At 37.4% G+C, this 17,147-nt stretch overlaps 1 protein-coding gene across 3 annotated transcripts in view; it reads left to right on the top strand.

Annotated features, from left to right (window-relative positions):
• Positions 1-17,147, top strand: part of ITPR2 (inositol 1,4,5-trisphosphate receptor type 2) — a 527,727-nt gene that overhangs the window by 407,041 nt on the left and 103,539 nt on the right. For all 3 annotated transcript variants that reach the window (XM_060024473.1, XM_060024471.1, XM_060024470.1), the window contains 3 exons: positions 8,441-8,548; positions 12,788-12,980; positions 15,745-15,870. In XM_060024473.1, the coding sequence (XP_059880456.1) occupies positions 8,441-8,548; positions 12,788-12,980; positions 15,745-15,870 (427 nt within the window). The remainder of the gene's footprint in view (positions 1-8,440; positions 8,549-12,787; positions 12,981-15,744; positions 15,871-17,147) is intronic.

The following is a 17,147-nucleotide window of genomic DNA, read 5'->3' as shown; positions in this document are numbered from 1 at the left end:
TTATTTCTTCTTTGATCTATTTTCTTTATAAAGGACCTCACAGTCCTGAGAGTAGCTCTGACAGATGGCACCTTTCCCAAATGAATTCTCTCTAATCCCCCAATTCCTTTTCCAATAGAAGCAAAAAGAATAGGTAAGGATCTCAGTTTATCTTGCCACAGTTAATAGAAAAATTTCTTTATGGTTTGTATTAGCTTTTGCTATAGATTGAATGTTTATGTCTCCCCAAAATTCATATGTTGAATCCTAATGCCTAATGTGATGGTATTAGGAGGTATTAGGAGGTGGGGCCTTTGGGAGGTGATTAGGTCATGATGGTGGAGCCCTTCTGAATGGATTAGTGCCCTTATGAAAGAGGCCTGAGAGAGATCCCTTGCCTTTTCCACCAATGAGATTATAATGAGAAGACATCCGACTGTGAGGAAGTGAGCTCTCCTTGAACATTGAATCTGGGGTGCTTTGATCTTGGACTTCCTAGCGTCCAGAAATGTGAGAAATAAGTTATGTTTATAAGCCACTCAGTCTATGGTATTTTTGTTAGCACAGCCTGAACAGACTAAGACAGCTTCCTCGGGCTGCTGTAACAAATTACCACAAACTTGATAGCTTAAAACAGCAGGTTTTTATTCTCTCACAGTTTGGGGGGCTAGAAGTTCTAAATCAGAGTGTTGGCAGAAAAGCAAAATAAAAAGTGTTGGCAGGGCCAAGCTCTCTCTGAATGCTCTAGGGTAGGATCCCTCCCTGCTTCATCTTAGTTTCTGGTGGTTGCTGGCAATCCTTGGTATTCCTTGGCTTGTATCACTCCCATCTCTCCTGTCATCAGTTGGCATTCTCCGTGTGTGTGTGTGTGTGTGTGTATGTATCCAAATTTCCTTCTTCTTATAAGGGTACTAGTCATTGGATTAGGACCCACCAATATCCAGTATGACCTCATCTTGATTTCATTATACCTGCAAAGACCTTATTTCCAAATAAGGTCTGTTTCACAGGTCCTGGGGGTTAGAAATTGAATGTATCTTTTTGGTGGACACAATTCAACCCACAGAAGTAGTCTCTATTCAGACTCCTCACATGGGCATTTAGTGTGACTCCAAATTCTAGTCCCATCTCCTGCTATCCATCCTCTATGACTTGGTTCAGGCAGATCCCTCTCTACATTAGAATGGCTTCCTCATGCCATCCTCCTTCCCCTTTATCATTTTCTCTATTCTTTAAAACCTTTATCGGATGCATTTCTTACATGACTCCTTTCCTAGTACCACCAACCAAATGTGATTCCTTGTATTTCTGCCCTTGTTTTCCCTCTTTTAATTACATTTCTGTAGTTGTTTTAATTCCTCCAACTAGAAAGTAGGTTGCTTGAAAGAAGAAAGTGTCTACTTATCTCTATATTCCCACAATAGTTCTATGCTTTGCACATAACAGAATCACAAAATCAGAGAAAAATAGATGTCTTGAAAATACAAGACTTGTGTATTTTAAGCCTGTTAGAATATAGTTTATATATTTATATATATTTTATATATATATAATATAAACTATTTATATAATATAAACTATTTATATAATATAAACTATTATATATAATAGTTTATATCCTCTTTTGCTGATTTCTCTCTGCTTCAAACAAGAAGAGTGTTTGGTATAAAAGCAGTGTACCAAACCTAAGCAGATAAAGGTAATTATTCTGACTTCAGGCTGTGGCTCACTTTGTGATCTTTGGAAAGCTGGTAGCCATGTCAGTTTTACCAATTAATAAAAGTGGAGCTTACATGAAAAAGTTCACAGATGAGAGGTTCCAAAGAATAATTATCGTTGAATAATGTTCAAGTGCAATTGCTTGGTTTTTTTACTCCAACCTTACTTGGACCCAAACTGAAATGAACACTAAAATCCTAATGATAAGAAGACAAATGTGAAATGGTTTAATAAGGGATGCTGCCAAAAATGAAAAGCCCAAGTCTGTCATCTTTATTCCCCAGTCTTGGATTTTAAAAACGGAACAATGTTAGTCAAAGACCCTGCTGTAGGTTATATGTGTTTATGTATAAGGTGTGTGTATATACATAATATACATATGTTAATTTCTATTCAGTGTTGTGTATGTATTTAACTAAATTACAAATATGTCATAATTAATAATGAGGTACATGATTTTCACTTTTCTTTTCAACATATAGTGAAAGAATCGCTAGCCCTTCTTGGTAGTCCTTTGCTTCATAGGGATGTCTTTACTGTTTTATAAGGCTGACTGTCCACCAAAGCTTTCGATCCCTTCCTGACTTATATATGTGCATATATCTGCCCATGATTACATTGCATTTTGCTTTAAATTTTTTCTGTTATGATAGACAACAAATTATCTCGGGGCTAGTTTTTCTGTTTGTAATAATGAGCTAATGAGAGTTGTTTATTGGTAAAATCATTTTGGCATCCCTTCCTAAGCAGGGATGACAAATGTAAACCCACATCATATATAAAACAATTGCTATTTTGCCTTACAAAGATCGTTGCGGATTACAAGTTTTTCTAGAACCCAGAGATTTCCCACCTATGACATTATCCCTTTTGGCCTTCAGTACTGTTGCCCATGTTCAGAGTCTCATTATTACTAATACTGATTGCTGGTTGGTTTTCCAGACTATGTTGTGTTGTGACATCAGCTGATTTCGAGTACTGTGGTAAGGGTCTCTGTCAAGTACAGTTGGATATTGTCATATGGCTATCCTTGATTATTTTAATTAGCTGTTTTCCGGTTTTTCACTAGGATTTAAATTAGATTTCTTACTATGATGGCTCTCGACAGATGTGCTATACTTGTCCAGAAACTTATCAAGTGTTTTCACCTTTAGTTTCCAAAGCATGTAATACTAAATGATGCCATTGCATCTTTGGGTGCTGGGGTTGTTTTTCTTTTTTTATGTCATATAAAAAGGTACATGGCAGGTATAGCGGACAAAATGTGGCCAGAGTGAAGACCCCATCTCTAAGGAAAAACTGATATCTCTGGTTGGCAGTGTGGCCATTCTACATGATAGTTTTTATAGAATTGCATAAATAGTGGACTAAATCTTTCTTTAAAAAACAGTTGGGCATATGTTAATTGGTCTCTGAGAATTTGTACTGTGCTTTTTAGTAAACTCTAAATTTGGACCAAGAGAGCTCTATACTGATACCAGTCATTTTCACACATTTCAGAATCAGTGAGATACTCTACTTCTTTTGTATTTTGTCTGTATAATAGGAATGCTATCCTTGCTTCATAAAGGGTTCAATTCAATTCAGCATTTTTTGAGTATCCAGTCCCTTCCTCTCCAAATAGTTTACAATCTAGCAGAAGGGATATAAGTACATGAATAACTATGAGACAAGAAAAAGTATTAAAATATTTTATTTCTGTAAACACTGGGAATTTTATCATCATCTGATATCTAATCAGATTTCTTTGGCCTTTCTCTTTTATCAAGGAGAAAACAGAGAGATAATTTACTGAGATTTATGGGTACTTGCTCACTTAAGTGCATAATGAATGTCATTAATTAACCCATTTCTTTACTGATTCGACAAATATTTATTTTTATCAATTTGATGTACCAAGTTCTGTTTTTGACTCTGAGAATGTAGAGGTGAGTAAGACCAGGCACTTTTCCTCAAGCATGTCACAGCCTGTTGGAGAGTCATAATAGTTACTAAGATACAGTATGAGAAATTATACTATCTAGATATGTACAGGGCACTATCTGAACACAGAACAAGGAAAAAGACACTAGGTGACGTTAGTCAGGAAAGGCCATCAGTTACAAAGAATATAAAAGACATCCAGGTAGAAAAAAATGGTACAATTACTTCTATTTTTTTTTATTTAAAAAAATTATATATTTCAAATTTTCCAAGATTTGTATAGATTGCTTATATAATCATGAATGAAAATATTATTTTAAATGTTTGAACATGTGAAGGGAGGCCTAGGCATTTTTTAAAATGCCTTTTAGAGTGCCCCTTATCTGCAATCCACCAAGACAAATGTAGGATCATTTCATTAAGCCTGAAGGAAAGAGAGAGGCCCTGTCATGTTTCTGTTGAGCAGGATGAAATGAAAAGTATTTGTATAGATTTGTACTATGAATTATATCACATAAAATAGCATTAGTGGTTTCTTAAAATAATTATAGCAATTTTGACACTGTAAAGTGACCATAAAGAGGTAAAAGCTTTTTTTTTTTTTACAAATGAATTTATTTACAAAACAAAGATAGACTCAGACATAGAAAACAAACTTATGGTTACCAAAGGGGGTGGTGGGGGGGGCGATAAATGAGGAGATTGGGATTAACAGATACAACTACTATATATAAAACAGATAAACAACAGGGACCTACTGCATAGCACAGGGAACTCTACTCAATATCTTGTAATAACTTACGATGGAAAAGAATCTGAAAAAGAATATATATATATACATATATAATATATACACACACATATTAACAGTCTCTTTGTTGTACACTTGAAACTAACACAACATTGTAAATTAACTATACATCAGTTGAAAAAGAAAAAAGAGAAGGAAAAAGAAATAAAATGTTTTAATAAATAAATTTAAAAGAAATTATTCAAATTAATGTCTCACCTTGGGAAGCTCTCCATAATTTAAGATTGAAAGACTTACATTCAGTCGATTAAACAAGTATGTATTGAGCATCTAATATGTGCCAGACACTGTTCTAAGCCTTGGAACAGTGAACAGCAGTGAACAAACCAGATGAAAACCCATGTCCTCTAAGAACATACGCTTACTTTCTTCAGGGGGGAGATAACTAATAGATCAATGATAAAATATGGTATGTTGTAGTGTGTGCCATGGAGAAAAATAAAGCAGGAAATGGAGTTAGATGTTTTGGGGAAGGTGAGGGAGTTGGTCTCTGAAAGCATGGTTATTGCTAAGACAGTATTTGGAAGGAGTCCTGAAGTAGGGTTAGGGAGAAAGCCATGCAGGGATCCAGAGGTAGAGAATCCAGGCCAAGGGAACCGCAACTGTGAAATCCCTGAGATGGGAACGTGATTCTCGGGTTGAAGGAACAGGCAGGAGCCCAGTGGGGCTGGGACTGTGGGGAGGGTAGCAGGAGAGGATCCAGAAAGGGAGCGGGGCCAGATTCTGTCGTCCTTCTTGGCCACGGTGAGGACGGGGTTCTGGCTCTAAATGAGGTGACAGCCACCCGAGGGTTTGGGGCAGGAAAGAGGCATCACCTGATCAAAAAGATGACACCAGCTCCTGGGTTAAGGCGACTCCGGAAGACAAGGGTAGAGCCAGGAGACCAGGTACGAGGCTATTGCAGAATTCCAGGCAAGAGGAGATGGTGACTGGGACCAGGGTGGTGTGGAGGTGTGAGAAGCAATGAGATGATAGAAACTTCTGAAACCTGGTCCTTGCTGATCACTGCTCCCTGCACCCTGTCAGTAAGCTCCATTCCGAGTATCTCACTCTGACTAGCCCTCCCTAACTAGGACTTCCTTCTCCCACCTAACTCCCAACACATTTTAAAACCACGTTAGAAGCTACAATTCGTTGATCCTGTCACCTTTTCATTGTCCCTCCTGACTTCCTTTCCTTCCTTATTCAGCTTGGATTCCATGGTCCCATATACATTCCTTGCATAGACTCTTAAATTCCACCTCTCTCTGTTTCTTGTACGTTGTTGACCTCACCCAGCAAAACCACAATCTCATTGATTACAACTCTGCTTACTCCATGTCTGGACCCTGACAAATAAACATCAAGGGAGAAAAACACAGAGATGCTTATTGCCCTCACTTTGACCATAGCAGAAGGGGGACCCTTGGGGTTTCCCGACAATCCCATTTTCCAAGTCCATTCACTTTCCCTAGCCGACTGTTCCATACCTTCTCTTCCTCAAATTCCCAAACCTCTCTCCTCCTTGTCAGCTTTTTACTCCACTGAGAAAATAAAAGTAACCAGAAAAGAACTACTCTGTGTATCCACCACAACTGCCCACCCGTATTCTCTGCTGTCACTGTGGCTGGACTTGTTTCTACCTGAGGCAAGTTCTTCCATTTCTATACAAAATCATTGCATTCTCACCTAGTCAAGACATTGCTTTAGCAAATGTTCCATCTCTCTCAAACAAACATGACGCTATAATTGCCATCTTAAAAAAAATCCTCCCTTTTACCCTGTCCCTTTCTCTAGCTACCACCCTATATCTTGCCTCCCCCCTTAGAGCAACGCTCTTCAAGATCTGCCTACACTCATCATTTGTACTTCTGCTCCTTTCATTCTTATTTAAACTCACTACAGCTAGGCGTTGGTGCCCACCATTGCCTGACCTGCTGTTGTCAAGGTTACCATGACCTCCAAGTTGGTAAACAAGTGACCACTTCTCAGTCCTCATCTGATTTGATGCAGACAATTGCTGCCTCCATTTTTTAAAGTTCTTCCTTCATTTGGCTGCCAGGACACCTGATTTCACTGGTTTTGCTCCTACTTCACTGGCCCAACTTTCTCAGTCTGCTTTGCTAATACCGCTCATCGTTCTAGCCTCTGTCAGAGTTCCTTAGATCTCCTTTCTCTGTCTAAGCTTACTTTAGGTGATCTCACTAAGGTTCATGGTTTCAAATATCAATCATATACCGATGACCCCTGACATTTAGCTCCAGCCCCAGCCTCTGCCCAGAATTCCTGACAAACATCAACAACCTGCTCGCCATCTCCCTTTAGATGACGTCTAAAGCTTCATGTGTCTAAAACCAAAGTCCAGATACTCACCCCCTGAATATGCTCCTCCTGCATTTTCCCTTAGTAAGTGGCATTTCTAAACTTTCAGTTGCTCAATAATTTGGGAGTCACCCTGAACTCCTCTCTTTCTCTCATGCCCCAGATCCAATCCGTACACAAATCATGCCAGTCCGTGCTTTCAAGAACTGGCCGTTTCTTAAAACATATGCTAATGTGCCTAAATGATTACCATAGTTTTATCCTTTGAAACTCATTTAGATTTTTAGAAACACCTACAAGTCACAACAAGTTTTATGACTGTGGTTTGTAATAAAATCTGTATAATTCACATTTCAGTCAAAAATAAAATGTAAATATAAAACAGGAAATGGCTTTCTTGAGTGATTTATAAATATCCCTGAAAGCCTATTCTAAAATAATAGTTTCAAAACTGAGCAACATCAATGGAATGAATAACTTATCAAATCATCACTAACAAGGATGCTGTTTATTTACTTTTAGTTTTATAGGTTCTGGATTATTGTTTAAAATTTATCTCCATTCTGTATACTTACAATTAACAGTAACATTTCACGAGTAAATACAAAGACTTATTTATTGCTCTTTAACGTTGATAAGAGTATTGACTCTGCAACCATACAGCTTGGATTCAGTACTGGTTCTGTTATTAGCTGGAAAGCTGCATTCTCACAGGCAATTTCCTTAAGTGCTCTGTGCCTCAGTTTTTCTATCTGTAAAATGAGGATAAGAGTGCTTACCCCAGGATTTCTTACTAGGATGAAATGTGTTCACGTACTTAAATGTTTAGGATAGTACCTGGCACAGAGTAGGAGATAGGAATGGTACTAGCAATAAAAGAATTATATGGCAGATTCTTTGTTACTAGAAGCCCTCAGGGAACTTGAGGCTTAATAGAAAATCTGAAAGGTTAAAGACGTTATGGGGTTTTAGAGATTGTTCAAGAAAACCATAAAAGAGATATCTGAAGGCAATAGGTATTCGTTATCTACAAAGTGAGAGAACTGACCAACAAATGCCATAGACATTCAAGTGAGAAAGATTACTTCTATCAACAGCAGGTTAAGATAATTTATGGTGAAATTTTTGTGTTTTAAATGTTCGGTTTCAATTACAATAAAACTGAGATCTGTACTCATAAAGCACCAATACTGACATATGAACATGTAAAGCATAGGATTTTAGTACAAAGTGCTAATTGTAGAGCGTTGATTAGATGCTGTAGGAAACATAGATACCTATTTATGTGTCTGTAAGAAGCTTCCATTTATATTGGTACCACTACCACTGAACTATCACAGTGTTCATCAAGTTATTTATTACGAGTATCCGTTATATATCACTGTGGGCTTTTCTTCTTCCTGGCACAATTATACATTATTGAAGATGTGTATTTAGTCAACAATTAGTAAGTGAATACCTACTCTGGGCAAGACACAGTCTTCTCATGCTAAGAACCTATATCGCCAAATAAAAATGTAAGATTGCTATAGTGACGTTGTTATTTATGCCTTTCAAGTAGACATGCTTTCCTGAAATGGAATTAATTGCCATTAGCCCCAGAACTGTGAAGCTTTGTATAAAGTGGACAAAGTATTTTCAAAGTTTGTCCCCAGGACAGGGGAAGAAAACAGTCCTAACGCATTGCTTCCCTCTTTTCCCCTCTAGTTGGCACGCCACAACAAACTCCTGCAGCAGATGCTCAAACCAGGATCCGATCCAGATGACGGAGATGAAGCCTTAAAGTATTATGCCAACCACACTGCACAGATCGAGGTAACCATCTATATTGTTTCTTGAATGGGACCAACTGTGAAAAGATATGTTTACTTTCTCTTTCAGACCATTTTCATGATTGTTTCCTAGAACAACGAAGTCGAGTTGAGTGATGTAAACTGTAAAAGTATATATACCAAAAGAAGAGATGTGAGCAGTCACTTGTGAGAAATTCATGTGCACCTCTTTCAAAGTTGTCTTTATTTTTTGACCAGAAATATATGTAAATTGTCTTTTATAATTAATAAGGTTGTTTTTTTGTTTGTTTTGTTTTGGTCCTGGAAGAAATCATTGCAGAGCAGTGATATTTTAGAGACGGGATTATTACAGTGGATATTATCATTCAAGAAATGGTTTCTTTTTAAAAACTATGGAAAGCTTATTAAAGTAGAGATCTCTGTGTAAGAAAGTATTCAGAAGGGTGGGAAAAACGGAAGGCACTAGTAGAGTTTTCATATTGATAGCATGAGCTTGAAATGGTTTAACAATGTCCATTTCACTTTGCAGCGATTCAGTCCCACCCCCGTAAATGAGACCTTATTGAAGGGCTGGTGGCAGTTCAGGAGGTGCGGGTCAACATGGCCTTAATCATTTTGTGTTGTGAGACCCATCTGGCTGTCATTTACTAGCTGTGGTATCATTTTGACACTGGTTGGCAGAGCTAATCAGGCAGAAGTGAGCAGAGTAGTTGACGCCTGTCACTCGTAATTTACATTCACACATGCATTCACTTTGGCAGGTAGTTTTAGTTTTCAGCAGAGTGCATGATGGCATCACTGCTATTAACTCGCAGGGTACATAGTCACTGTACCTTCTTGTTTACTGTAGCCAAACCTCTGCAATAATGAGAATCATTACTTTGTGTCTCGAAATGAATCCCTCGCTCATGTGTATAAGCATCAATAGCTTTGGTGGTAGACTTGACTTAGTGCAGTGCGTGAGCTGGACCAGCAGCAAAAACATTGCTCCCTGCATCAGGGGCTTAGGAACTGGGAAGCTGGCGAAGTCAGCAAGCCGGAGGAATTGATACGAATAAATCATCAAACCACCAAGATTCTGCAGAAGGTCCCAGAGGCCAAAGTACAAAGCCAGGGATTAGCAGAGGCTATCAGGAATGATAGACAGAATGGGCAGGTAGAATAGCAGGTGGGCCAGAGGTAGAGGTTGGGTTAATACTTGTGTGTGAGAGACAGAGGTTGTTATTGAAGTTGGACTTCTATTGGTTCCCAGCAGTGAGGAGAGATTTAGCTGTAAATACATATATTTGGTAAATGTTTACTGAGCCTTTACTCTTTACCAATTACATACACATAGAGAAGGTCATTCTGTGTAGTAAATGTATAATAAAGGCCAACGAAATTTGGAGAAAATAGTAATTAACTGTGCCTGGGGAATTTCAGGATGGATTTCACAGAGAAGGTTGTCATAAAGTATATATTAAAAGAATAAGTAGAGGTTTCTCTCTACTAAAATTTGGGCGTGGGATTTCAGGTAGAATTAAATGAAGGGAAGGTGAAAGAACATAGGAAGGGGAATGACTCTCTTCAAAAGATTACTGAAGTTGCTGTTTGGAAAAGGGATTGGAAAAGGGAATGAGGCAAAGAATGCAGGTAGAGGAAATAGGAAGATAGAAAAGGGAGAAATGGTTGTACTGAAGATGACTTGATTGGAGAGAATAGACACACATATATTATAACACACACACACACACACATATACACATGTAAACGGCTTGATGCTTGATGTTGGACTGCACATGTAAGGTGAGGGAAATACTGGGGAAAAGGATGCCCCTGGGGCTTCTGGTTTGAATAAATGGACAGAAATTGGGGTTATGCATGGAGATCCTAGCTTTGGCAGTTAAAATGTACAGGAAGATCATTTGTTGATTCTTGGATAAATTGAATTTGAGGTGACTTTGAGGAATGCATTAAGTTCGATATAGAAGTTAAGGGTTCAAAGGAGTAGTCTGAGTTGATGATCTAAATTCTTCCCTTTGACCAATCCTCATGCCCTCCTTCCTTCAGGCATTCATTAATTTCATCCCACTATGCTCCCACAGCAGTTTGATCATTCTGTTAACGTGTCATGTTGGAATACTGTTAGCTTCTTCTGGGTAACTTGTTCCCTATTTGAGGCAGAAGCTAGTCTTGATCATCCTTTTATTTCCAAAACTGAACACTGTTCTTGGAGCCTAACCATAATAATGAGTATTGTTGAAAATAATAGTTTGTCTATATGTTATAGACTCAAAGACCCTGGGAAATAGGAAGGACCTTGTGGGTTACCTAGTCTGTTCACCTATCCAAGGAGGAATTGCTTTATAAGGATCCTGTTTCTGCTTTAAATTCTTCCTGTGATAGTGATCTTACCACTTCAGGAGGAAACATCCAATTTGGAATAACTCCAATAATTAGAAAGTTATTTTTTGATAAAACATGCAGTCTAACCCACTTTTATGTTTGCCTACTGTTCCGAATATTTGCTACCCTGTCAACACGACAGGCTTACCTCTAACATTTGAAGAACCATTGTGATTAGTAAGCAATACAAGCTTTTATAGATAGGGATTCATGTTGTTTTTTCACTTTGAATTTCCCAGGACTCCTCGCCTAAGGACTCAATAAGCATTTGTTGAATAAGTATATTTTAAAAAGTATACATTTTTGGCTTTTTACAGTTAACGCATTCCCATCTCTTTCAGTAATCCCTCCAGTCTGTCAATGCCCCTTGTAAAATGTAACAACCAAGATCAAACATGATGTGTCCTAAAGGGGCTGAAAAGCTTGGCTTATAGTAATCAGAACATTATTTCTTAAATGCACCCTGAGTTTTTTTTAAAATGTTTGACACTGTTGGATCAAGTAAACCTTTTTTTCCCCACACATAGTTGCTTACCATACCAAAGAGGTCCAATTCTTCTTTTGTACAATTGATTTTTTTAGCCTATGTTCAAGAATTTTATTTACCACTACAAATGTCTTCTTTGTTTTATGATAGTATTCTAGTATGTGGTCTGTGTATATAACATATCATTTAAGGTAGCTTCAGTTACAAGTAAAAGAATACCAGACTGACAATTTTTTAAACAATAAAAATGTTTGATTATCCCGCATAATGGGAAGTCTGGAGGTACCAGTAGTTCTATAATTGATTAAATGACTCAGTGATGTCTTCAAACACTCAGACCTTTTCCATCTCTTCTGCTAAGTCTTCCTTTTTATGCTGGTGATATGTCACTTCATGGTGGCAGAATGGCTGCCAGAGTTTTAAGTATCATCACCACCTTTTGTTCTAGGCAGGAAGAAAGACGGTACAGCAAGAAAGAGCTTTTGTGTTGTGTATTTGATTTTTTGTTGTTATTTTATTTGTCTCATGTGGCTTTCTGCCTTTTCAGGAAGCAAAATCTTTCCTGGGAGCACCTTGCAACCCCAGGATATTTCTCCTTATGCCTCATTTCCCAGAGCTAGGCTATTTGCTCCTCACCATACCAGTCAAAGGGAAATAGAATGACTCTTTTGCCTTAAACCAACCCTGTGATTCATTCTTGAGGGCTAGGTAGAGTACATGAAGCTTGGGACTTAGTCTACACAAACCCTTGTGACATAGGAAAGCTGTATGAAAACATTTACCCTGGGTTTCGCTGTTGTTGTTGTTGTTTAAAGTTAAATTCTTACAAATACCAAATAAGAGAAGTACAAAATAATGACTGTTCACATCTGGGTATATGCTTGAATGGAAGTTATACCTACAAAAATATGTCTTGCCACATTTTAATGACATAAAGCATTTTTCTCTGTAGAACTCAGGGCACATCATGTTGTATATGTCATTTGTTCCCCAACAGCCCTTTTTAGGAAGAACAAGCTAACAGCAGGTTAAAAATATACCAAGCACTGTGCTTAAGATTACATAGCCAGTCACTTGCCAGTTAAGCCCCTCTTAGTTCTCTGATGTACTTCATGAACATAAAAATGTGTGGCAAGAGTTTAATGCTAATCCAGAAAGAATAAAGATTTTCTTTTGTTATTTATAACAAAATATAATACTTATAATACATTAGTCCAGTTAACTTCTCTCATTTAAAGAGAAAAATGTAAAGGACTATTTCAGATACTTCAAGTTGGTACATTTTTTCATAACTGAAGTCATAAAGTATCATTAATAAAGTCATGCTAAAAACAGAAAATAGTTTAAGACCATCCAAAGCCTGAAAGAAATGCAAATTAATGTTTTCAGATCGTTCGGCATGACAGGACAATGGAACAAATAGTGTTTCCTGTCCCCAATATATGTGAATACCTCACGCGAGAATCCAAGTTCCGGGTGTTCAATACCACGGAAAGGGATGAACAAGGAAGTAAAGTGAATGACTTTTTCCAGCAAACGGAAGATCTCTACAATGAGATGAAGTGGCAGAAGAAAATCAGGAGTAAGTACAGTAAACTGAAATGGTTCATTTTGAGCATAATGTTAGATACCTTGGTACTTCGGGATAACTGACAGTATTCGTTTCAATTGGTTCTTAATTTCTTGCCATCTGATGTTACTGAAATCGTTTATAGGCTTAAGATTGTAAGCTCAGTCTGCAGCTGAAGCCAGGACACCTGTGGCTTAAGGAAAACAGAAAACTCTGACTAATTAGATCATCTTTTAGTGCTGATCCTATAGTTTTATAAATATTATGACATCCAAGATTGCAGCTGTATGTTTCAGCCTTGGAACAGCTGCAAGTTTGAAATGCATGAATAGGCCCTGACCGGCCTTAACAGTCAGTGAATGGGGTGGAGAGATGTCGGCACCAGCACTTTTGTCCTCTTGTGTTTCTGATCTTATGATTGAGTAGATTGTTTAATATTTTCTTCTGAGAGTCATTCTATCTTTCAACATATCTGTACCTCAGCAAATCAAAGTAAAAATTGTGTGACACTTGCATTCAAATAGGGCACGGTTACAACGTCACAGTTAAAAGTTACCATAATACAGTTACCATTACTTATTTCTCAGGTCTCCAGTCTATTTGGAAATATTATGTAACCACTTAAATGGGGAAAGAATTTGGAAAAGAATAGATACATGTATATGGATAATTGAATCACTTTGCTGAACACCTGAAACTAACACAACATTGTTAATCAAGTACAATATAAAATAAAAAGTGAAAAAATAAAATTACAAGTTTACAAAAAAATTGAAAAATTTTCAAGTTTAAAATAAAGTTTATTTTCCCAGATGAGAAATATTATGAGTTTTTAACAAAAATTGATAGGGGAAAACTTTTGATTAAGTCTTTTCTGACTTCTGGGAAGGTTTTCCAGATAGGCAGGCATATGTTCTCAATACCTCTACTCAACAGTGCTTCATCATTTTAGTTTCCTAGGAACTTCAGTGATTGTGGTTTATGAACTTGGTTGAGCTTGAGACATAGCATCCTCAGATAAAGATTGTAGCACGCGTCGTCACACTTCTTAGCAGGATATTTGAAAAAATATAGAAATTACTCTCCCTTAGCATTTTACCATGTAGAACCTTATGGAATTCAGAGAAAATTTTGGGTGTCCAGAATACATATGAAAACTTAATTTGATAAACATACTTTTTGTTCTTGACAAAAAGTAAATTGAATAATGAGCCAGTGCTTGTAGGATCTGTGCTTTCTTAGATAAATGTTTTGTCATTTATCAAAAAACAAATCTTGGGACTTCCCTGGTGGTCCAGTGGTTAAGACTCCGCCCTCCCAATGCAGGGGGCCCAGGTTCAATCCCTGGTCAGGGAACTAGATCCTGCGTGCTGCAACTAAGAGCCCTCATGCAGCAACTAAAGGAGCCCACATGCCACAACTGAAATAACCTGCCATGCCGCAACTGAGACCCGGTGCGGCCAAATAAATAAATAAATATTTTTTAAAAAAACAAATCTTAAAATAATTTCCAACATGCAGTTTACTTTTAAAATTTGGAAGCAGCTTATGATCAGGTTATAGACGGATCTAATTCATTTGATGGATTTGTTATTACAAATGTATGCGTCAACATCTTCTGATTTTGTCTCAATATTCTGCTTTTTAAAATGAGGACTCCTAATTCAGGAATGATGGAGATGCAGATGTTTACAATTTATGACACATTAGTCAACTAAATTCCATGGCTAATCATAGCCTACTCCAGTACTGGAATGCTCCATTCCAAGAGAAGGAAAACAAGAAGTACTGAAGGGAAGTGTAGTTTATAAGTAAGGAACAGACTTGAGATTGGAATTCACAGAACATAATTTGAAAAGCTTAAAATTTCCATTTGAAAATTGAGATGTCTTTCCCCCTCAATTGACTCCAATATTTTAAATCTGATGTTAAGCTATTAAGAGTTAGAGAATGGACAAGACTTGAATAAGTCACGTGTCAAACTTATATGCGTGACGTATCTGTTCAGTTCTTTAGGAGAGGTGAAAACAACTGAGTTTTGGTTTATGTAAATGTCAGTTGTGTTCAGTAGATGCATCTGCTAATTCATTTCTGACGACAGATACAGAATCCCGTTTCTGAAACTATTCAGCAAAGCCTCTCCCACTTATCGGTAGTTTTTGTTGTATCTTTCATTTACTTCTGCTGTTGCAAACCCAACAAGTTCTCGGGAAGCCTAAAGGTTTAAAACTTAGTGTTATAAATCACTAGTTCCCAGTAAACAATGCTATGCCGTGCTGTTAAGTTTCAGAGTTTCAGGTAGCTGTGACTGTGATTTGGAGTTTTCACCGGAGATAAATCTGTGCAAGGGGTGGGGGGGTTTATTTTACTTTGAGACACGGGAGTGAGAACAATTTATCAATATTACTAAATTACACAGCAATGTATACCATTCCATTAAAAGGTGCCCCAGGCGGCTGCTAAACTCTCTTCCCCCATAATCTGTTCTAGGGATAAATTAAAGAGAATTCATATAGAATCATCTTTTCTGACCACCTTTAGCAATTGCAGAATTACTCATCCTTCTACAATGGCTTAGATGTAAACTGGCTAAAGGAGAAAGAAGGAATCAAATAGAAGACTCCTTTTTGGTATCGATTATAAATGTTCTAAAATAAGTCGTAGTTTTATGGTAGTTAACAAAAATGCATTTAGTAAAATGTTATTTCAGTAGGGCTCCTGTGTTGAAATCAAAATTCATTTTCTGTCCTGTTCCTCTGCACTTCTTTCCCGCTAGGTAATCCTGCCCTGTTCTGGTTCTCAAGGCACATTTCTCTCTGGGGGAGCATCTCCTTCAACCTGGCTGTGTTCATCAACTTAGCTGTGGCTCTCTTCTACCCATTTGGGGATGATGGAGATGAAGGCAAGTGCTTGTCTATCTTTAAATGATAAGTATTTTTGAGTCTGAAACAATACTCTTGATGCATGCCCTAACTATCTAGACCTTCCCAATTGCAACAATTACAATCTTGTTGAACAGATTCATTGGAAATAGAGAATGATGGTAAGGAGAGTAGGCAAAAAACAATGGTCGATATAAATGTTTTTTTAGAAAGCTCATATACAGAAGAGCTAGTAGAGCTATATTATATATTGACAAATAAGGCAATGAAAAAATTATTTGTACATAATTTTTGTGACTGAAAGCATTTTTATACTGTATTGTTTCAATTACATAAATATATGGGAAAAATGAGAGGGATGTATGCCAAAATGTTGACTGAGATAAATAAGTAGAATCTCTATTTTACTCTCTTCTCTTTGCTTTCCGTGTTGTCTGAGGTTTCTACAAGGAGCAGGCAAGTAGTCTGAAAAGTTTTTAAATGTACAGGGTAAGACCAAATACGATAATAGAACATAAAAGATATTGACTATGAAGTTAATATTATTAAACGAACAATACATGAGGTTTTGCAAAAGCAAAGACAGGAGAAATTATCCCATGTTAAGTGAAATGGGAAATAATAGGAGAGGTATGCTAAAGGGTGGGACTGTGGGAATTAAGTTTTGTTTAAATCTGGCAAAAGTGCGTATGGGAAAGTATGTCACAGGCTTGGGATACAGTCCGGTCAATAACTTTGGAATGGGTGTTGAAAGAATGGCTTGAAGGACAAGATGGGAGATGCCAGCAAACAATCACCACAAGGTGCTTTTGTATCTCATCTGTTCATAGGATTATGTGAGAATCTAATGAGATGCTATAGGTACAGCGGTTAGAATAGCGGCTGGTGAGCGTGCCGTAAAGCTTAGCTGTCGATGTTGTTTGTTGTTACAAGATAAATAATAGTACTACAAAGGGAAACTCAGTGAAAAGGATGGTATGACACGAGCAACAGGTGTTTAAGCCTATTTCAGATGAACTGGAGGTGAGCAGGAAGGGAAATGGGAGTGTGCTGGTAATTTATTATTTCAAAGGTCCATACAGACAGCAGATATCAAAGTTCTAGCCTTTGGGTATAATCGGAGTGGTCATAAAAAGTTTGATTCTTTTAGAAGGTACGCCAGTGCTAATAAAAGAAGAATATTTGGCAGTGGAGTGGATGTGTGAGTTAAATAGCAATGAAAACATAGCAAATATTTGGCCGCCCTATGTAGGGAAGTTGCAAATACAGCAGGAAGTGGAAACAGCTTTCTCTTCTT

This window comes from Delphinus delphis, chromosome 11 (assembly GCF_949987515.2).
Source record: "Delphinus delphis chromosome 11, mDelDel1.2, whole genome shotgun sequence".
NCBI lineage: Eukaryota > Metazoa > Chordata > Mammalia > Artiodactyla > Delphinidae > Delphinus > Delphinus delphis.
Note: the sequence above shows the minus strand (reverse complement) of the source record. Positions and strands in the feature narration are given on the sequence as shown.